General features: G+C 42.9%; 1 protein-coding gene and 1 long non-coding RNA gene across 2 annotated transcripts in view; one reads left to right on the forward strand and one right to left on the reverse strand.

Moving 5' to 3' along the window:
* Positions 1–964: 964 nt before the first annotated feature.
* LOC129387846 (uncharacterized) lies at positions 965–4,295 on the reverse strand. The gene is made up of 2 exons (XR_008614999.2): positions 4,134–4,295; positions 965–2,995 (listed from the first exon to the last, which is right to left on the reverse strand). It is a non-coding gene; the product is annotated as an uncharacterized lncRNA (long non-coding RNA).
* A 2,025-nt stretch (positions 4,296–6,320) lies between these two features.
* Positions 6,321–23,662, forward strand: part of Dna2 (DNA replication helicase/nuclease 2) — a 30,122-nt gene continuing 12,780 nt past the window's right edge. The window contains exons 1-10 of the mRNA XM_050166624.3: positions 6,321–6,433; positions 8,180–8,227; positions 9,736–10,349; positions 12,387–12,536; positions 16,476–16,722; positions 18,740–18,822; positions 20,036–20,327; positions 20,708–20,961; positions 22,659–22,850; positions 22,988–23,242. Coding sequence (XP_050022581.1) covers positions 6,386–6,433; positions 8,180–8,227; positions 9,736–10,349; positions 12,387–12,536; positions 16,476–16,722; positions 18,740–18,822; positions 20,036–20,327; positions 20,708–20,961; positions 22,659–22,850; positions 22,988–23,242 — 2,183 coding nt within the window. The 5' untranslated portion in view covers positions 6,321–6,385. The remainder of the gene's footprint in view (positions 6,434–8,179; positions 8,228–9,735; positions 10,350–12,386; positions 12,537–16,475; positions 16,723–18,739; positions 18,823–20,035; positions 20,328–20,707; positions 20,962–22,658; positions 22,851–22,987; positions 23,243–23,662) is intronic.

Consider the following 23,662-nt stretch of genomic DNA (forward strand, 5'->3'; position numbering starts at 1 on the left):
CTTCTGTTTCAATTTCACTGCATCTATACATTTTACCATGCATGAGTAGGGTTCAAGGCTGTTCTTTAAAATGCTCATGAGCACTTATCATGATCAGTTCCCCATATAAGTGGTTTTGCTGAAGAGAATACAGGAATATGAGCAAAATTGACATGGAACCAACATATAGATAATGTCTGCATGACTGCCTAACAAAAGTTATATTTTCTTAGAAAAAAAAACTGGAACGTGCATCGCGTAATGTAAAACTTATTGCATACACCGCCTTCATTAGGTGATACTAGAATATTCAGCGTTGTTTGGAGTCCCCATCAAGTGACGCTTAAGAGGAAGTTGGAAAGGATACAGAGTCTGGCGGCGCGTTTTATTTGTTCGACATACCAAAGGAAGGAATCGGTCACACTTATGTTACAGCGTTGCAACTTCGATCTTCTTGAGGTACGTAGGAAAAAATATAGGCTGAAGGTGCTCTATCAAATAATGCAGGATCAACTTAAGGTTGATAAGCTCAAATATCTACATGCTCCAGGCAAAAGATACCCGCGAACTAACCACGACTACGTCATAAAGCCGGACCATACCAACAGTGATACACATCGATACTCATTTTTCCTGGATGCGATAGAAATGTGGAACCAATTGCCAAATGCTATTGTTAGCCTAAAGGATGTCACCGACTTTGAAAATGCTCCTGAGGCATATTTATAGGAGTTTTCGATTTAGTTTTGAAGTGCCAAGTTATATGTACGACTTGATATTCATTGTACGTATTTTGATAAATGTCAGAAGTGTGCTGAACAGCATTCAAGTGAACATCTTATTAACTGTGAATTGACAAGTGTTAAGCAACTTTACGTGCATTGACATTGTCCATATTTGATTTATGTAATTGTATTGTCCTCTCTGTTATGACCCTCTATGAGGGTTGACAGTATTAATAAATAAATAAATAGACAACGAGGAATGTGGGTAAGAACACTTTATTTTCAGCACACATGTTTTTTTATAGAACTGCTGTTATACTGCTAAAATCTGCACATTTAATAAAAGTACACTGCTCTGCTTCATCACTCCATGCTAAGTGCAAGTATCCTGTACCAGGAAGTCAAACCAAGACGTGGGACGTTCAGTCTGTGAAAATAAAAACGAGTTTGAAACATTAACGTGCAAAAACTAAAGCACACTGAAGAAAATAAACACAGCACAGGAACATATCCAATGAATCAGAATTACCTTTGAGAGCAAACATAGTTTCTATGGCACAGTGAAGAAACCTTATTCCTCCGGCTTTTTTTGTGCGCGAGAAAATATGAAAGTGCATGCGTTCTCCCCATATTGTGTATCTGTCACCTTTTTCACACACAATAAAGATGTTGTCTCAATGTGCCCAACTGTCTTTGCATATCCATTTCTCTGCTCTCATACCATGATACCTACAGTTAAAGGCTGTAGCAATGCTTAGCTTGAATGAACCAACACAAGCTACATGCACTGTGCTGTTGAACATGGCATTGTAAGTTAGATTCATGCACAGCACATTCATGTGCCATAAACATTTGATTGTGATAGTAGACGAGATAAATAAAAAGAAGGTATGTAAATAAGAATATTCCCTAATAAGCTGTGCAGAAGTGCTCTCCCGTTAGGACAGAACCCGAGCACAGCTGCAGTGAACAAGAAGCCAACTTATACAGCATTTAAAATCTAGGTTATAAATGTGCTACAGATTTTTCTGAATTCATGGTCGAAAATGTAGGTGTTAAAGGTGACAAACATTTAAACAGGTCTCTATTCGGACTGGTAATGCTATGTGTCACCTAGTTTGATAAAATATGCCATATCACTGGTCTCCCAAGCAAGCTACGGCTGCTGTCCAGTTGCAAGTGCAAATCACTCAATTATGTCTAGGGCACGTTTGAGCAAAAGGCAGCCAAGATTACTGTGCCATTGAGATCTATTTCCTGACATCTGATTTCTTCTCAGAAAGCTACCCCTAAAAAAAACCTTCACAACAACATAACCCAAACCTTTCTTGAGTAAAGCCATCACACTGGTCCTTCAACACTAATTACACAGTGGCTGTAATGTTATGTACGTCAGCACCTAACAAAGTACAGGAAAATTTAATAATGGCAGCGTGACAAGTACACAAAAAAGTAAAGGGATAAAACATCACACAGGCTGCCATCAGTGTTCATATCTCCATTTCAATGTGGTTGTTTTTAGCAGTGAATACATGTTCTCATTAAACTGAGTCATATTATTACAAAAGCGAAGGGCAAGGGTCTTTACATTCTAAACTGACAAATGTGCTTTATTACGATTCACCGCAATACAGGAGGTGTTTTGCAGTGAACCATCACATAAGGTTTTGGCTAACTACAGCGGGCGTGTCCTGCAGCGGGGCCTCTTGTGTATTGCGGTAAAGCGTATTATTGTGACAAGAGCTAACCTGGCATGTATGGCTTTAGCCAACAAAAGTTCTCAAGACATCATGCATCCTGCCACGAAAATCTGCTTTGATGAGAGTGGAACATTAGTTTAGTCGCTGACAGAAACCATACATTCCAGATTCACGTAAATCTTTCCCAATTACGTCATGCTGGTCGAACAGGCTGGTGCAAATGTTTCGACAGGGGAGCGTGCCTTCATCAGGGCAACTGCTTTCCTTGGCCGTTTTCATATACGTGAGTCCCCCCAACTCCCAACAGAGGAGATTTACCTGGACCTTTGCCAAGAGACGTACCGACAAGCGTTTGGTAGTGGCTGGTAGAGATGCAGGAGTCTAAAAAGCGTTGCGAAATTCGGTTCCGTAAGGTTAGCTTCACCGCAATACAAATATGTTAAGCGGTTAGACATACAAAATATGTTGCGGTGAATCATAGCAAGGGTACCTGGCCTTTGATGCAAAGCAGCTTCCCAAGAGGCACGGTAATCCCGTGGCTAGTTATGCAGCTCCCCGCATGCGAGTGAGTTCCCTGCGTTCGGCGGTTTCCTAGTGACATACAATATTACATTGATTGACTGTGTTGTAAATGGGCGACGGCACTATATGCTGATGCAAAAGCGTCGTTTCGCTTTCGAAAACTGCGCTCGACTAAAGAGAACACCTTGACTCGCATATGACCAAAGCAGTTGAACAGGAAACTACGAAATTACGTAGCTATTATGGAAGAAATCAACAGCTCAGAAAAAAAATGGCCGTGTAAACATTAACTGGCTTACGAGGTCGACAAACCAACGGTTCAAAGCATCACAGCCACGTCCGAAATAGCGCTGAAGGCCGGCCAGTACACTTAGGCGCCTCGGCGCGCGTTATGTAACAGGAGACGGCAGGTGCACGCGTACATCATTAAGGAACACATATTATTTATGTCGGTGAAAGCGGTCACTCTTCAGTTCTGACATGCTTCACCGCGTAACACTAGTCTACTGCGGCGAAGCTGACTTCAGGACGCCGATTTCTTCAACTCATCTAGCGAGGCAGGTCCGTTTATCACGCTTGGCAACGTTTGACATTTTCTGCCTTAATTTCGTTTGTTCTTTTTAATTTCCTTATCACAGTGACCCTGTATCACGCAGTAGCAGAGCTAGTGCCGCGTCTTAACTGCGTTAGGAAAGGCAAGCGTGTATGCAGCAAGCACGGCGGCATTGGCTCTTGTTTGGAAACTTCAAGAGACGCTCTTCCGCGCAGCGATGTAATTTGTATTATTAAAAGAATGGAGGTGATGATTAAATGAGCCGCAGCAAAGCTGTAAAAAAGCAGTAGTAATGCTGTTCTACGATCCTCTCGCTCGAGCGAGATGGTCTTAGAAAAAAAGCGCGATGTAACGCGATCTGACGGAACAGCTCGTCATGCCAGTGTTTTCTTACGTCCTCTTTCTTTCGCGTATTCTCCCCTGAACCAGACTACTGAGTGGTTCTGTGCACGCACTGACGATCCTGACGGAGGCAATACCACTCACATGAGCAGCTCCATATAAGATGCCACGGCCCATTCCACATGCCGGCTGCAATTTGACGCGGCCAGGAGGCAAAATATGCGCACAAGGTACCTAATGGTAACGCATCAAACTGCTCACAGCCCCAATCCTTTATTACACGCATATAGCGTGGAAAGATGAATTACTCACGCTCTAAGTGGGCACGGAATACGGACCGTTTCGCAGCGCAGCCGCCTCCGTAAGACGGCCGCCATGGAAATGAGCGGATGTGACATCATGGGTTATAGCGGACGTGACGTCATGGGTGAACGTAGACATTTCGGGCACCTTTCGTCTGCTGTGCCCCGGGCACAGCAGACACGGCCTTCTATATCTGCTCCTCTGAACGCACGATCGACGGTCCACTGATTGCAATGGCGATGCTACTGACGGAAACGACGAGTTCGCATGAGTCGGCGATGCGCCCGTAAAGTTGGCTTCGCAGCGGCGCGGATCATTTGACGTCATTTTTCGCGCTCGGCCAATAGCGGTGCGAGCGGCGCCGGAAAAGGTATGCGCAACTCTGCTCCCTGCGGGAGCATATACAGGAACACTAGACTCACTGTCCTCAACGCGCGGGGACTGCTTCGTCCTCCCCCCTACCTACGTGTAGGTTAAGAGGCGGGCACCCCAGCTCGGTGGAACAATAAAGTTTTCAATCAATCAATCAATCGGTCATATGGGTAGGGGCGGCTTAAAATTCCGCCGAGCAGTGTGCTGCAATCGGCAGCGATGTGCAGTTTTAAAGCCTTATAATAAATTACACGCTTATCGCGGAGCACTTAGATGTGTCAATTAATGATCAGAAGGACCTACTCTAAGGACTCAGTACGTTTGTAGAAAATCGTCAAAATCGTTTCAGGGTCCCTTTCAAGCTACTGAAGTTTGCCAGAACTGAAATTGTTGGTTTCATGTGGCGCGGTAAATCCTCGCACCTGCTGTAGCGCACTTCATGTTTTTACATCTATTTTATGCATGCATAACTCTTGTCGATTCTCTTGAGCTGCGAAGTTTTCACCCTGCCTTGTTTGTAAAGGGTATAAATCACGCTGTGTCTTATCGGAATGATGCCAAGGAAGTGCTTCTTTAACAGCTTTATTCTTTTCGCCCGAAGGCATCTTAGATATTGTTTGCGTTTTTGGAAATGTGTTTAAAAAATAGGTAGTTCAGGGCGAAATTTGCTAGTAGCTGCTGCATATGGTATTTTTGTTCCATTTTTCGCTGAAAAGTTCGCGTCCCGTTTGGGAAGTCATATCACACCTCGATGATGCTTGAGCAAACTTAACACGCCGAGTGATTTGTTTGTTTTACAATGTAGTCCCTTCTTGCATGTGAGTTTTGTACTCAACTGAATTCTTTCTTATACTTACGCTGCAGGCGACTAAACCGGGCCTTGCCGCCAGCGCTCATCTACTTTGACTGGCGCTGCTCTGCCTTTAAGTATATCATGTGGCACCTCTCTCAAGTAATATAATAAAGTACTGAAAAGTTAGTCAGTCTTTAGCTTTGTACGTTTCCAAGCAGCTCCCTTGGGGAATTTAAAATTGCACAAACTGCAGCGGGAACGGTAGTTCATCGGCGTATGCAGCAGAATTCCATCGGCGGTACAGCACTAACACGCGCTTTTATTAACCCGTGTGTTTGGTGACTGTTTGGAGGAGGGTAACTTGTAATCGTCCGTAGCTCTCTTAATATGAGACGGTTCACACAAATTGTGTTGCGAATGGTTAACTTTAGCTGTACCCTACGCGTCTACAAAATTCGTCAGAACCGTTTCAGGGGCCTTTCACTTGAAGAGCGCCCCTTACACTCTAGCAAATTTTGTTATATCCTTTTAGCGTTGGACGCACTTCCCCTTATCAAGTACACTCTAAAGGTATTTGATATGTGGTAACCTCCTTGGGGTAGTAACGCACCGGAATCGCGAACAGGCCATTTCGGATTAACGGACGCCAATCTTGAAGGGCATGCTTTTGTGTACTACAAATGCGAGAAGCGGGCAGAAGCTACGAGTGGCGATGTGGGCTTGTTGGTTCATCTTGAAACGAGCAAGTTGTAGCGCGGCCAGGGAACAAGGACATGGGAAGGCACAAAGAATCTGCGCTAACAGTGTTGCGTGTGCGTATTTGTGGCTTCTTGTGTCCTCGTTTCCTGTAGCGCGCTATAACTCGCTCGTTTCAAAAAGGAGCTATGACTGCGACGCGTCGTATAGTCGCCGTGTTCGGAACTTCGAGCGACTCGAAACTGAAACTGAAAACAACGAGAGACCACAGCGCCGCAGCAGGGAGACCGTACAACTGGTACAACCGTACCGCCGTACGTCTTGGTTATCTCGGCGCTGGCGGGCTTGTCTGAATGGCGGTAAATGGCAAGTTCGTGAAGACTTGGCGATTTTATTCGTGATGATGCGACCTTGTAATACTGGAGCTACCATGAAAACGAAGAAACAGGTGACGTCTTTAAGTTCATGCAGCTCCTGTCACTGTATGTCATTGTCTTGTTGTGAAACTTTTCAACCTTATCTGCGAATCCGCATGCAAGTTCGCGCGCAATCAAAGACGGTTGTTTCAGTTTAATCGAGCCCATTGTTTGCTTTTCGCGGCGCTCAACATGACACGCTAACTGAACACATTAAACAGAAAGAAAGCGGTGTTTTGTTAATTCTAGCTCGAGTGCTTGGGCGACAGCCGCTACCGGCGTTCCGGCTATACAAGATCCCGAAGATCGCCTTGTCCATCTTATTAAATTCAGCTCTTGTTCCCTGCCAACGACAACTTTAAGCTTTACTTCAAAATTATAATAATATATGACGTGGCACACCTTGAAGGTTGCTTGCCTGCGTTTAAGTTAATCTTTTATTTATTTATAGATTTAATTATGTTTTCGTTTGGAAGATACATAGCTACATATTTAACGGTATAAGAATCACCAGAGTATCGTAACAGTGACAGCTCGACCCAAAAAGTGTTGTTTTCCAGTGATGGACCAGGGGCGCTATAACGTAAAACTATTCCAAATTTTTCTATTCCAATTCTGCTATCAGCCCTCCACGATTGGTCAAAAAGTTTTTTCGACCACCCCCACTTCACCTGTCTGTCACGCGACGTTACAAAAACCGCGATACCTCCCCATCTGATATGATGTGTACACACTGATTATGCATGATTTGACAGAAAAAGGAAAAACAGTTATTTCTGATTCGACACCTTTTCGCGATTAGCCCTCGGCTATTGGTAAAAAGTTTTCGGGCTGCACCCACTTCACCTGCCTGTCACGCGACGTCACAAAACCGCAAGAACTCACCGCGTCAAAGTGACGTGTACGCGATAAAGATGCATTAATATGCCGAACAAAACTGAATTTTCTTCGGAATAGCCGCAGGCTGCCCCGTTCCGAAAGGAATAGAAGATGGCTGCCGCCGATGGCTCAGACGCTGGCTACTCGTACCTGCCGGAGAGCATGGGTGTATTTGCGTATAATAAAGCTTTTTGCGTGGCCGTGTAACGTTTTCGAGCACTTTCGGCACGTTTACCCCCTCATTCTGCTAACTCTTCTTTGCTGAGGGTCCGTTTTAGCGTCATTCTTGAGCTTCCGTTGCATGCCGCCGCGATTTTCGACCAGCCACCGCAAGCTAAGTAAGGGAAAGCCGACTAATCGTAGACGCCGGCACCACCCTCTTCGTCCGGTTATCGACTTTCAGTGCAGTGGCTCGGCCCCATCGAATCCCTCTCCACTTAAGCGTTCTCGTCGCCTCTTGTCAGCCAATTAGATACGACAAGCCGCTCAGTGTAGGCAATCTTATTCGTTTTTCAAGCAAACTAAAGTGACCTCCTATGAACGAGGAAAGCGTTTGATTGGTCTGTTCTGACAACCCAGCGGGGGACCGCCCGGTGTTTGCGTTGGCGGTTACGCAAATTTGACGTCACGAGATTGGAATAGAAATATATTGGAATAGTTTTACGTTATAGGGCCCCAAGTTGACACGTTGGTTGTGACTGGTGCGTTTCTTATATAAGTTTCGCACTATTCTCCCTGTTTGTGCGTGTGAACTATTTTGGGTGATTGTGCTATTGTGGCGCCCAATCTGCTGTGCGATTTTCATGTAAAATGGAATAGGTTGAAGTTCATACGGGAGAGTGAGGAATTCCTGTTTTGTGGCTTGGCTTGAGCTGACTATTCTTTAAAATATATTTCAGACATCGCTGTGCAAAGGCCAAAGACTGCTGTCTGGCTATTTCAATAAGGTAAATGTAGTTTCTAGTTGTTGCATAAAGTTTGTCAGTGAGGCTCTTTGGAAACCATCTCACTGCATTATGGCTATATTAGCCTTTAGGAAAACTGAAACACTTTAATCCCCCTAGTCTCAACTTCTTGCTCTATGTCTACAGAGTAGACAAATTAGATTTTGTTAATATTTTCATTGGTAAAAAAGGAAAAAGAACTTCAAGCTCTGCGACTTTTACTACAAAGCAGAAAGGCTTTAATGGGCAAAGTCATTCAGCATTAGTGAAGGAAACAACAGGATGACTTGTACAGCTTTTGTCAAAAGTATACAGGCTACTTCACGCCTTTGCCATAACGACTATGTTTATGTGAACCCGATGCACACGGGACGAGTCAGCAATTGGGCTGACTGAGCCGTTCGTGATTGCGATTTCAGGAACCCGCTTCTGACTTGTCTAGGGAATGGCGGCACACAGTGTCAAGCTAAGACATCAATGCATTTGAACTGGGTTTCCGGTTCCTACAGCGGTCTTCAATAGCTCTGTTTCATGGGTCTTATCACTGGGGTGAGGTAGCACTGCACAGTGTTTGCCTTGTTTTGATACTGTTTCCACTGCCAACACATAAATTGTGATGTCACAGTTGTTCAGTGCAAATATCAGCTCTGAGTGGCCTGAGACACCGTGTTTACATGTGTTCTGCAAAGAGGTCGGGCTGGGTCAATCTACCCCATGCAGTTCACCTGACTCAGCCCGACTTGATGCTCATTCAGCCCGACTGGCTAGCAGTTAAATGAACTCGACAGGCATATTCCAGCCCCACAAGCCAGCTAAACTCATTTCTGTTGGGCCCTGTATGTTGTTCGGCTGTGTGTTGTGGTTCCTGTGGCACTCCTGACACTCATGGATGCTGAGTATGAGAGATCTTTTCATTCCCTAGAGAGCTTAAATAGCCTGTAGTAAGTATGGCAGTTATAGGCAGTGTAGCCTGTATACTTTTGACAAAAGACTGTACCTTTATGTAATGCATGGTAGTATTGTGAGTGGTATAGCTGTGCTCCTTCAGCTCATTGTAGCATAACAACGTGTAACATGTCTTCATGTAATAGAGAAGTTTTGTCACTTCTGTCTCTAAGTGTACCTGCCATGGTGGTGTAGTGGCTTTGGTGTTGCGCTGCTAAGCCCGAATGCATGAAATAAAATCCCAGTCACACATTTCAGTGGAGGCTAAATGCAAAAACACTTGTGTACAGTGCACGTTCAAGGACCCCAGGTGGTAAAAATTAATCCAGAGTGCTCCACTATGGTGTGCCTCATAGATCATCTCATGGTTTCAGCACATAAAACCCCAGAATTCATTACATCTTGTAAGTGTAGAGGGGTACTAATAGAATATCCAGAGCAACCACTGCCCTCTTCTTGTGTACATAAAATGTGCAACATTGCATGTTTATGAGGGTAGCATTGTTTTTAACAGTGCATCGCAGTGCATGAGCATTTATTTCTTTCTCAAACATTCTTTTTTTTAGAGCTTGAAAGAGTCCAATTTGGGTGAAGCAAAAACTGAGAAGAAAGGTTCACCTTCGTTGTCTCAGGACGTCATTGATTTGAGCGATGACGACATTGTGCCTCCGACACAATGCCAGCAAGCCTGCAAGTCTGTGCTGACAAAGTGCACTGCCATAGGCAGGCCGCCTGTAAAAATCCCACTCAAGCAGTTGGGCTCAGAGACTCTCACAGAAAGGACATTACCAAAGCCATTAAGGCTCAGGAGCTCACCGGCCAAGCAATTGCTGAGGAGTGCATCTTCAAAAACTGATACATTGCTACAAACAAAACGAAAACATGAGGATGAAGTCGACCAGTGTGTGAATGTTGACTTCAAGCGCTCCCCATTTACTCAGAACTCAAACATTGTTGCTGGTGCCAACGTTCTGCATTCCTTTCAAGTACTAGCAACAAAGGAAAACATCCCTGAAGTGAAAGCTTCCCTGCAGCAATTTTGCCAAGGTGGCTCAGAGAATCTGATTACGGAAAAAACTCGCACTGGTGATGAGAATGTGCAGGTCAACTTGGCATGTGGCGAAAATGATCCAGTAGATGATTGGGGACTGGATGATGACTTTGATTTTGGAAATGAAAGGTTAGTACACCTTTGATGTGTGGGAGCTTGCAAGCACAAAGTAACAATGTGTTGAAAACCGTGGTTCAGGACAAATGATTATGCATTTTGGAAGCATATTGTTTGAGGAAAATGAGAGCTGAGTGCATGAATTGTAAACCTCCTCTAAATTCCGATTTGTGCAGTACTCTGTTTCTGCAAACTGTCTTGTTTGCTCAGATTGGACATTCCCCATACATTCCCATGATTCATACTACTCACTCAGACAAGAAAGTCATATAGGCTGCAGAAAGCACTACTGTGATGTGTGGAGCAGGATGTAATTTCTTTTTAGAGCAAAGTTTTCTTTGCCAACCCTCCCAAGGTTTCCTGACCATACCTACTGGGTGCTTCTGCTGTCTAGCCAAATAGCTCACAATTAAAAAAAAATGTGATGGCATGCCCTATGGTAAGATCGAACCTCGGTCCCTCAGCAGACAAGCACGATGCCCTGACCATTAGGCCACAATCCAAATCGTACATGTACTTCTGTCGTGTCAACACCTACTAGCTCTTTGAGATGATTGCCGCACAGGTGCACAAGAGCATGTGCGTATGTGCCAGTTTTCTTTACACCATAGACAAAGGAATGAAAAGGTTAAATTTATAGCAATTGATTAACCGCTTCACAAAAGCTCCATTTCACATGGATTCCAAGCTTTGTGTTGGGTCTGCATAACTTTAATTATGATTATTATTGAAATGGGAATATGAGAGGAGACAACCACCTTTCAATTTGTTGTTTGCTTATGTAGCTATTTGCTCTAAGCAGTGTTTTCCTACAAGAGCTGCAGCTGTCTCATTGTTTCTTTTTTCTTTTTTTTTCCTCCCATTAAGGGAATGTTTTCTTCGTGTTTGGGATTCACATACATGCAATTGTGGTAGTCGGTCATCTGTAAGTGGTGGTTGCAATCCCATCAATTTCCTAACCTGTACGATTATATCCACCCGCCTTGGTCGTGCAGTGACTTTAATGTTGTGCAGCTAAGCCTGAGGTCGCGGGACTGAATCCTGGCTTCCACGGCTGCTTTTCAATGGGAGTGGAATCTAAGAACACCTGTGTGTCACGCATTGGGTGCACGTTAAGGATAAGATTAATCTGCAGTCTCCCACTACAGCATGCCTCATAATTATATTGGGCTTTTAGCACATAAAAACCCCAGAATTTAATTTAAAATTTTTGTGATTGTATCTCTATAGACAGTATGTGTTGGCACATAACTTCAGGCTGCCATGGGTGTTGTTACTTTAGTAGCTACACTAAGCTGCATGTTACTACACTATTTTCCTTCTGCCTGTATTCAGATCACAAAGGCACAAACAGATCAAATAGGTTGTGTTGTTCGCAGTGATGTGGAACTGTGAGTAAATTGACTATTGAAAGTTTTTTTAAACAGTAGATAGCAGTATTGATAGTATTACAATATTCCGCTATGAAACTATCGACAGTAACAAAATCAGTCAATAGTACCATTGTTCTCAATAGTAGTACCATTGTTTGTATCACGACAGTTTGCTATCGACAGTGTTATCGATAGGTTCCAAGTCATGACTAATGGTATTGCTAGAAATTTTGTGAAAACTGACCAGCAGTAACACTCAGTTCATGCAAATAGTAACAGGGAATGTCACCTAGTTTAAGTTGCAGTGTTTATGTGCATTACTTTGAGTGATTTTCTATTATCAGTAGAGTATTATCGACAGTACTATCCAAAGTGTACGTGATGGTAGCCTCGATATCGCTAGTGCACTATATTGATAGTGTGCTATCGATGGTCGTATTGATAGTTTTTGTGCTATCACTAATTTGATAATGACTCTAATTGTCGATAACACTGGTTTTGCATCACTAATTGTTCACCTGTAGCTGTGGTATGGTTTTCTGCTGCCAAGCGTGTGATAGTGGGTCATATCTTTTGTGGCATAAGTTCTGCTCGAGGGTTATCGATTTTCAGTAGGACAGCATAACTTTGCTCCAACCACTCGGATGTATTTATTCATGTGTAACTGTCATTGCAGCCTCGACTTTGACATCAGTGCCGTGCCAGTGTATCGCAGTGTGAAAGCTGTTGTAAGAGACATAAGCTATGCTACGCCAGGATGTGTTCACCTTACTGTCCACCAAACTGCATCACAAGAGGAGCTTGAATGTGTCCTGAAAGGTTCCTGGTAGGTCCATTCATACAATATGTCTTTTGTATCCTCATGATCTGAAGTAGCCGTGATCTGAAGCCAGGTGTTCCGAAAAAAAGAGAGAATATTCTCAATGCCTTGGCACGTAACCTGAAACTGAAGACTGCAGTTCAGACTTGGCATTGCAAACATCGCTCCACACTTGTAATTTTCAGGTTGTCAGATATGAGTTGCCAAGTTCTTTTTTAAGGACCCCTGGTTTTAAGACTTTCGGCCACAAGGATACCTGTAGTTAATTATAATATATATATATATATATATATACATCTTTTCTGTGTGTGTCGAGGGCTGGGGGTGCAGACGAGCAAATGCTGACACAAAGAGCACGACAAAAGTGCTAAACTAACAGCTAAATGTTTAATCATGGGTAAAAATTACGGCAGAACTCATCTCACGATGTTTATCAATGGTAATGCGATAGCGTTCGAGTAATGTAGCAACACACTGTATTTATCAAGTCACATTTATTTAGCATCTGTAGTGGTCATTTCAACACCTGCGTTACTTCGATTGTATGCGACATACTCCAGTATTATCTCACTTTGCTATAGCACATGCTTGCCAAGGTCGCATATGGGCATGGTAGCATGATGATGACTGTATGACGCCAGTGTAGTGATGATGACGGAATAACGTTACTGGAACGCCAAAGGAGGCATGGTGACAATGAGATGATTCTTAAATGATGACGATGGTGTAACGACGACAACATGAGGACAACAGGAGGATGATGGCAATATGACAACAGTTTAAAAAACTGGTGCATGACAGAGACTGACGACGATGGCATGACAACAGCGGCATAATCACGATCGAATGAGGACAGCGCAATTACAATAGAAAGACAAAGAAGGAATGACGTCGATGACCGATGGCAATAGGATGACACTACTAAAGTAATGACGATGGTAAAACGAAAGTGTGGTAACATCAGCATAAAGAGAGTAGGATGTCAAAGAATGACAATGGTGTATCAGCTGTGATGGCATCACGCCAACGGTATGACTGCGATGGAATGACAGAGGTACAAGGATAATGGCATGACGATGAGTGTACAATGACAATGGTGTGACAACGACTGCGTCACAAAGCTTGTACGACAATGATGTTGTAAGGACAATGGCATGATGAGAGTTGGAGGACAAAACTGGAATGACGATGATGGCATGATGACGATGGTGTTACAACGGATGCATGATAGCGGCTCTGATGATGAAGCAATGATGATGACGCCATGACAATGGCAGCATAATGACAACTGACTAACGACAGCGTGATTATGATAAAATGATGAAGGATTGGCGTCAATGGAACAACAAAGGCGGCATGATGACAGCGACATGAATACAATGTGATTACATTGCTGACGTGATTATGATGGTAAAACAACAATGATATGACTGCCATATGCTTTCGCCCATGGTGTGACAAGAGACGGATGACAAAGTTATAATGACAACAATGTGACGACATATGCATGACAACGGCTGTGTCACGACAACACAATAACCATGCCGTGCAACAGTATGAAAACAATGGGATGATGACAAGCATATGACGACAATGGCATGACAGTGACTGTATCATAAAGCTTGTATGTTGATGTGATGAGAGTCGAATGATGAAGCTGGAGTGACGACGATGCAACAAGCACAATGGCATCGTGACCACGAGTTAACGCCCTAGTGGCCCAAACTTTTAGACAACTTGCGCCATTGGGGTGAAGACAACGGCATGATGAGAGTCATATCACAAAGATGGATTGACGACAATGAAACAACTACGACGTCGTCACAACCACGAGCAGGCACGTACCCGCCCCCTCCCCCACCCAGAATTAAGTGGCATACCCTCTCCCCACCCACACCACCACTCCTCACACTCATTCCTAAAGCGCTGCCAAATTAATCTTGAGACTTGAAAGCTATTCAGCGATCAACATTTTGCTGCCTTTTTCACTCCTTTTGGATGGCGGTAGTTATCAGCATTTCCTGGGGTGTGAAGGCCAGTTTTCTCATCGATTCAGTGCCCGCGCAATTAACTAAAGATGCGTTCAGTTCTCACCATCTATTCAACGGTCACATGCATCGCTGTTGCATCGTTAGTTCAAACGTCTTTGTTCAGACTGATCCGGGGACCAGGAAAGGGATTTGGTTCATAGTCAGCTCGTCTGTATGCTCATGGAATGAGTTGCGGCCAAAGAAAATGCCAATTGCATGTAACTTTTCCTTTTGCTTCATTATTTCCCCGAGTGACGGCTCGCCGTGACGCTGGCAGGTCCTCGGAACCATATACCCCCGATGTGGGTTAGGTAAGGTGGAAAATGAAATAATGTGAAACAGTGTCCATCATCAAACCCTTCAATAAGCGTTAAACCCATAAGCAATGTGGCTGTCATCTGTTGCCGCATGTGGTTTTTCCGTAATTGTACAGCACTTCTCGTGCAAAATTGGCAACTGGAAAAAGAGTCGCAAGGAGTGAATAAATTAAGCAATCTACTTAGGGAGAGAGCCGAGGCAACAGCCAAACAGTAAGGAAAAGTGAAAGTTAACAAATTTACCCGTTTTTAGTGACAATATTTATGGATCAACATCTTTTTATTTAAAAAGGAAGTAGAGGAAACGCCGCCGGAAGTGGAGAATAATTCCGTGTGTTTTGAATGATGCTTTCTACAGTTATCAGTCGAGCCGCCTGACATAGCCACTTCTCTGCTGTGCTAATGTGGGTGTTTTTCTAACCTTCCATGGTGGGCGCAATGCGTCTAGAACTGCAGTGTCCTGCGCTCCATGCGGTTGCACGGGACTGGTGGCCACGCATCGTTACACAACTTCTCAAGTAACAATACGAGTCTGTTTTGGCACTTAACATGGCAGAGCAGTAAAAGAGAGATCTAAAAAAACTGTGATTCTTCCGCAAATATATATTTCTCTATAATTCTTCCAGAGCTAATTCAAAAGATGCTACTAGAAATTTTTGTTTTACACTTTCGCTTGTTTACTTTTTGGCAGTGTTCCTCCTGCACTTCTTTGGTACGCGAGTCCATTTGATGTGGTTCCTTGTTTGCCAAGTAAAGGAGAGGTGTATCTCACAGGCGTATCTGTGAGGTACACCTTATTTCATTTCTCTTTTGCAGTTTTACGCGTCCTTATGGGAAATGGTGGGCATTATTACTATTTGTACTAGTAAAGGTACCCCCCTCCCCTCATTTGCATAGAAAAGTTACGTTAGATGCCGTGTTCTGCGTATTGCTGCATATGACCTCTTTTTTTTTTTTTGTTCTTGGTGCAGTTTATATATGTTTATATGTCCGTGTAAAAAGTTACATTTAATTGAAGGTTTAAATGCCATTACTTTCAGTAAATGCAGATAACATCTATCTTAGCTTTTGTGTACTCCTTGCTGTTGACGTATATACATGCTGTAGATGATGCTGGGAGGAAAATCAGAAGTGTTATATATCTGGTTGCTGCACAAGAAGCTTGAAGGGAAAAAGTTATCATCCATCTGATGCTAGCACGAAGCTACAACAAAAGCCTATATGGGTTTCTCAGAAAGAAAACTTTGCATTTAAAAAAAATATTGCCCAGGTTTGGGAAATGGACCCAGGACCAGCACTTTTCCAGGGCAGTCACCGTGCTAACCGGCAGACTAGCAGATGGCGGGGTGAGGCTAAATCCATTGACAACACGGAACGCAGGAACACTGAATATGGCATAAGTTCTGCGCAAATTTGTGAGGTGGAGGAAGATCGGAGCTTCATGCTACTGTCCGATGGATGACAATTTTACCCTGTCATTAAACTTCGTGCACCTTGTTGAGTTCTGCAGAACTACTTTTTTGCTGTGTAAAGAACCCTGATACTATGTTACTGTGATGACATTCCTCTTCTTTTCTTCCCTTTTCCTTTGAAATCAGGCAAAATGAGAAGGTCTGCCTAGGTGATTTCATTTACATTCATGCCAAATTCGTAGGGAAGACTGCAACTATAGACAGCGAAGGTGGCATCATTGTGACAAATCCCGACATGCTTGTGAATAGCACCTCAATAGTGGCCTCTCTGTTCTGCACTCGCAAAAGTGTACTTGCGAGCAAGTTTAGGGACATCGATGGCTCCAATGTGACCATGCTTGTTGGCAGCATTGCTCACGAATTGTTCCAAAAGGTGAGGCTCATTGACAGCCCTGTGGTTTCGGTGCTTATGAAACACCTTGCAAGTTGACCTGTCCTTACATTCAGGACACAAAAAGAGGGGTACTAAGTTAACCTATATTTGTAAATTTGTGCTTCTGGAATGTCAAAAACAGCTTCACTGCATGGAGTTTGTAAGCCAGAAAAGGTGCCAAAGCAAAAGATGGGTGGCAACACCACATTGAAGTTGCCTACAGTTACATCATAGATTTTGACAGCATCTGCCCAGGTATAAATGTATAGTTTGATAAACTGGGATTGCATTCTAACGCCACAGTAGCTCAATGGCTATGGCATTGTGCTGCCAAGCTTGTGGTCGTGGGTTCGATCCTGGCTAAAGGGGACACATCTCGTTTAGGCGAAATGTAAAACCGCCTGCATTCTTAGAGTTAGGGGCAAGTTAAAAAACTCCGTGGTCAATGTTAATCCAGAGCCCTATCTATCGTATCATCGTGTTGGCAAGTTAAATCCCAGAATTCAATTATTCTCTCCCTCTTAATTTTTTCTTCTGGCAATATGGAATTTGACAGTATGCCAAGCTATAATTACCATTATTTCGATAAACTGGGATTATATTGCATTCTAAAACAATCGATTGCTCGTTTCGAGATCATCCTCCACACAGAAAAAGCCCAAACACACGAATATAGCCTAAAATCCATAATGTGACACTGACTTAAGAGCGCAACAGCTTGTGTGCGATATTTAATAATGGAAAGATCGTCCATCAATTTCTCTGCCAGTAGTTGACTCTTTTTTGCCATAGAGATGAAATAATCTTGAAGCAACACTCCACGATTTCAAGCACATTTTGTGTTGCTCTTTGGCATCCCTTAATGGCAGGCTGCTTCGTAGTAAATACTGTGTACCAGTGACATTGCTCGTTGGCACGCCGTACATTTTTGGCAGTATATATAGCCACTTCCGTCTAATTGCCACTCATGATGATCAAGCTTTGTTTACTAGGGATGACTCCGTGGCCAAAGGGAATTGTCAATAAAAAGCATTAGACTGTATTTGAAGGATTGGCAACATTTCATCTTGTAAAATTTAAATTTTCCTGCATTAGAAAAATCTACTAAATATGTGCATATTTACACACGTACATCACTTTGTCTTTTGTTTTATTTATCTATTTTTTGACCGTTTTTACTGTATAGCCACTGTAACAAATTTATATTTAAGAACGTGGATGGGGAAGCCGTGCCGCGGTAGCTCAATTGGTAGAGCATCACACGCGTAATGCGAACACGTGGGATCGTTCCCCACCTGCGGCAAGTTGTTTTTGCACTCACTTTCGTTGCCATTAATTTATCATTTCTTTAATTGATTTAGTAAGTACAAGTAATTTCCCCTATGGTTTCCTTGGTGTCTTTGTTGGCTTCTCATGATAAAATTTATCTTTTGGTAGGTAATGCTTCTACACGTATCTAACATTTCAGAATGTTGTTGCCAATTCTACAGTGAAAGAGACTTATCTGTTGAGATTGTGCACACCATAATAATAGTGCTGGTAGTCGTGGAATTTATGTTACCGCCAGCGATTTCGCTATAATGTATGATTAGGCACGTATAACTAGCTGATGCACTTAACCCGCAGATCAGATAATGACAACTGGCGATTGTAGTTGCCATTTTTATTCTGCTTTGAATGTTACTTGTTTTTTGGATACAAGTTTGTCCAATAAAGAAATGAGTTAAATTCATGATTCAGTTTTTGAACTGACTGGTTCTTCACTGTCACTGTAATGAAACAATATATATATTGAAATCTGTTATATTGGAATGATGCTAGTGGGCAGTGGTTGGGCCCTGAATTTTAACATGTGAAAGTTCTTGCTGTTATTTTGTTTACTATCAAGCTAACCTTTTTCACCAAATATATGCAGAGAGAGTATCAGGTATCAAATCTAGGGGTGTTGTTGCATTCAGCATTCATCTTTAGTGCCGCTCGAAACAAATAGGGCACTTAGACTTTCTCAAATTTACAGGCAGTGACCAGAAATGCTAGCAAGGATGAGATGTTGGAAATACTGAACAAGGTTCTCCACAGGAATGATTTCCTGAGTGAAATGTAAGTTTATCTTCATTTTTTGTATAGCATCAGTACTCTGCAAACTGCCCATTATCAATGTTCATTAAGCCTTATTGTGACTGCATTTTTGCGTGCACAGCCATTGTAGTGGGTAACTGAGATATTATTTGTTTATTTATTATAGATTATTATTTATTATTATTAGATACTATTATTATTTGTTCTCTGCATCATTGGTAGAGTTCTGTCTACTGCAAAAACTTGTGAAAAATAATTAATACTATACGTGTTACTTAGAGCAGGTGCGGAAAAACAAAAGGGGGTAAGGGTCAGGACTGGATGGAGCCCTTGCCCTTCAGATGAACTCTTGTCAAGGCCACATACACGCTCATACATCAAGATAGATACACTTATTTGGTGTGGTGCTGTATCAAAAGTATGTTAGAAACATGCTACAAGCAATTGCTCCCTAAAACTTCTGTCTTCGAAGATGTGGGTCTGTGGCTTAGACTATGCTGACCATTTATGAGGGTTAGTCCACTTGGTGGATTTGGATCAAACTTCAGTTCAGACATGCGGTGTCCTTCAAAAAATTGGCACGGCAAAGCCAAAATAATCACTTCAACCACTGGCTGCCAATAAGCACCAGAGCAAGAAATCCTAGCAAAAGACTCGCCGCAGTAACTCCATTGCCCTAACGATGTGGGTTCGATTTTTGACCGCCACAGCCACATTTCAATAAATGCAAAACACGACGATGCCCTTGCATTTAGATTTAGACGCATCCTAACAATCCCTAATGGTACTTAGTTCATTTCAGATTCTTGTTGCAGTGTCTCTCACAGCCTAAGTTCTGCTATAGAATACCTGAGGACTCGTGGTGCCTATTTTTCTTTCTCCTTGTTTGTTGCCCTACCCTCACTTCTCTATTTACCTTGGGACAAGCTTCATCAAACAATCAAAAGTGTGAGCTTGTTTCGTTGCTTTGTTGAATGTCTGCATTTGCTAACTGTAGGCTACATAATGAAAGGCGATAGCATGGGATGTTAAGTACTCCTTCATGTATGTAGTTACGAAGGAAACATTTGCAGTGTTGTGGCTCAAACAAGTGCAGTCTCAAATTGTACATTTTTCAGTGGTTTTAAAAAATTCAACATGCACTTCACCGGGCTCAAGTTACTGGCAGCTGTGATGAAATAGAGCTCTGGGAGCACACAGCAATGGTGTCTTCTTTCCTTACACTTTCTTGTAGGTACAGCCTTAACACTTCTGAGACTGAGGTGAGGGAACAGCTTTTGAAGCTTCTTCCCAATATATCACGCTGGATAGAGGACTACATGGGCACAAAGCTTCCTGCTGATGGCAAGCAGGGTTTACTAGTGACAGAAGTGAGGGACATCGAGGACAATTACTGGTGCCCACGCCTAGGAATCAAGGGCAAAGTAGATGCCACGCTGGAGGTCAAGGTGCATAACCACAGCCAGCTGGTGCCACTGGAGCTCAAAACTGGACGACACACTTTCTCATCTGAACACAAGGGGCAGGTAAGACTCTTTTCGATCTGCGATGAACCTGAACAGTCGACTTGAGCTTGCAGTGCAGCAGTCGCCACTCCGTGTTATGTTAGCTGAAAATGCTTGCAGGGCTCCAAGCTGTAACAAAAGCTCAAATTTGTGTAGAGACAGGAACACTAATCGAGAACCAAGCTCGAACTTGTCTTTGATATCTGATGGTGCCTAACTTGACCAGAAAGGTAAAGTACCTGGGTTCACTGCCAGGTGGCAGCACACTGCATAGGGTTTATATAGTATATACACCAGTCTATATGTCGTTTGACTATGTATTCTATGATTATGGTATTCAGAACTAAAAAATTGTAGCGTGTCTTTGGCTGTCTCGAAGATTTGAAATCTCTCTCCTTCAGGTGATCCTATATGCAATGATGATGGCAGAACGACAGGCTACGGATGTGGAAGAGGGCCTCCTGCTCTACATTCGTGACTGTGTGGACATGCAGCGGGTGCCTTCCAGGCATGCTGAGCGCAGGGACCTGTTGCAGAGGCGCAATGAGCTTGCCTCCTACTTGGCTGATGCTACCGGTGTCTTGCCCACACCCATTGATAGCCAGCGCTTCTGCCCCAAGTGCCCCTATGCCGCAACATGTTCCATCTACAGGAGGTCTATGATCTGTCCTCTCTTTTAAAGCATGCAGTTTCCTAATTAACTCTTAAATGTGCAGAAATTTGCAGAAAATAAAAGTTTACAGAAGCTTTTGTGGTAGCAGCCTTTGGGAGGACACATGTTCATTGTTTCTACTTGTTAGGTCATTTTGCAGATTTAAAGATACTATGTATTCCAAAAGAACTCGTTCTTGGGCATGTTGTTGTTTTGGTTTGCCTTACATTATCTTGATCAGCACAATGTAAGCAACATGAAACATTGAAAGCAATATAAACAGAGACAGATGATACTTGTCTGTCTCTACTCTTTGTCTGTTTTGTGTTGCTGACATTGCACCAAGCAGAATAATCTATAGCAAACTCAGTAGTGCAGTCGACTTCTGTTAATTGGACCCTGACTAGACAAACGAAACTGATCGAATTACCTGGCGGGTCAAATCAAACAAGAGGCATAAAAGCCTCCGAAACACATCACTGATTAATTTGACTGTATCTGCCTGATTCTAACACGCCCCCGAATCCATGCGTGCATGGCTTCTATGTATTCAAAGTAGAAGACTAACATAGAGATAACATTGAAGCTCCTAAACAAAGTGGAAATCTAACGCCCACATGATTTTTAACGCCCACACGCTTTTCTAAAGTTAGCCTCGCCACAATACACCACTGTTATGTGACAAAGCATACTAATGTTGCGAACACTGTTTTCGGCCCAAGTTTCTTAGGGGAAAAAAAGGCCCGTGTTAGAATCGGAATTAATACCGTAATCACACATTTTGAGCTACCATCATTGCTTGAAAATATTCCTAGGGCAGGCCAAAGATAGGCGCTTTTGATGGCAGTTTTTTTATGTGTGTGTTCAATGCATTCACTGTCCCATAAGTTCTTAAAGGAACACTAAAGCGAAAGAATAAATCAGTTTAGACTAATGAAGCATTGTTTGAGAACCCTGCAGGTAGTCATTTCAATAAATTTTTTGTTTATTAGATGAGAAAATGAAGGTCCAAGCATCAGTATTTGAATTTCGCGCCGAAACCCCAGCGCCGGTACGTCAGTGTGACGTCAGGGATACCAAAGCATGTTTTCGCATTTGGGCCCTGTTGGCTGAGTAAAGGTTCCCGAAACTTGCCATGTTTAATATTTGGTTCCTTTAGAACCCAATGTAGTCAATCTGTACCGCTATATATAATTAGTAGGCCCTAGAAGATGCCATCAAAATCCAAGACGTCACAGCCCCCAGGTGCGAGAACTTAAGTAGGCGTCGCCACCCTTATTTCGTTCGTGTGCTTTTTCTGGCTTACCAAATGTCTTTTCGTTGTAAGAGGGGTGTTTTTGGTGTTGTAGAACGGTAATTTACTGATGCAGAAGAAATCATTTTTCACTTTAGTGTCCCTTTAAAAAGACGCTGCCAGTTAAGGGGTTGCTGTTTCAATCAAAATAGGGGTCAGGTGTGTGCATGTTGATTAGTCATGTTCGAATTATCCAGCAAAGGCCAATTTTAGGATTGAAATAACGAAAGCTTGGGCCCATAGAAATGCATGGGCGCCAGCTGGCACCTTTGGACGGGATCAAATTAAACAAAAATTGAATTAACTGCAGTCAAACTAACGGAAGTCTACTGTTTATGTGCATATACAATCACTGTTGTAAAACTTCCAGCTTAGACGAACTTTGTTTCTTTTTCAACATTCTCAGAAGCTCAGCAGAAGGTAGAATGTCACAGCTGGAGATACAGCCAGAGCCACAGTTTGTTGTGGACAGTGTTAAGCACTTGAGTGCTGAGCATACCAGCTACTTCTTGGATTGGTGCACCATGCTGAATATGGAAATGGAGCACGCCAAGCTTGATCTTCAAGATCGCTTTTGGGTGGAAGACGCCATGAAAAGGTGGGTGATCGCACTGCCAGTTGTACCTATTGTCCCCACATGTCCGAGTTGTAAAAAGTTGTAAAAGTAGGTGCAGATGTGGGCTAAGCTTGATCATTGTTACGCTGCTGCACACAGTGCATGTCATTTCATTTCAGGGAAAATAAGGGCCTTTGCTTCAGTAACGTGAAACTTGCCAGGAATCAGGAGATCCTTTCTGTCAATGAACAAGCCTTCCGGCACACCTTCCAGAGAAGTGGTTCTTCTCCATTGGGCAGCTTCACGAAGTGCTTTGGCCTTAATGTGGGTGATCGCATTGCTGTTAGCGAACAGGAGAGCTTGACCTGTGTTGCGGTGGCTACGGGTACTGTGACCACTGTGGCTAACGATGAGGTGGTGTTGGACTTGGACAAGTAAGTCACAATGTCATTCATAACCGTCATATTGTCCTTGTAAACGTACTGCTCTATTATTGTTGCAAATTTATAATTGTTGCGGCGAAAGAAAGAAGCTACACTGATGTTTCGGAACTAGAATTCGCTATGTCATGTTCATTGATAGCACATTGCTTTTCAATATCTGAAAATATTACAGGAAAGACATATGAAGAGCAGTGTTGCCATTTTCACATGGATTCTGCTGAATGAACATTAAAAACGGTATTATTCCATGAAATGCTTTGGGAATCTGCTAAGAGTGGAATCTAATGAGTAATAAGCTGAAATGTCAGTAGCAGATCTCTGGATGTTGTGCTAGTGCCAACTAATATGCTGCTTTTATTATGTGTAGTCATGCTTCACTGAAGCAGTCTATAATTCCATGCACAAAAACAC

This window comes from Dermacentor andersoni, chromosome 3 (assembly GCF_023375885.2).
Source record: "Dermacentor andersoni chromosome 3, qqDerAnde1_hic_scaffold, whole genome shotgun sequence".
NCBI classification, from domain to species: Eukaryota; Metazoa; Arthropoda; class Arachnida; order Ixodida; family Ixodidae; genus Dermacentor; species Dermacentor andersoni.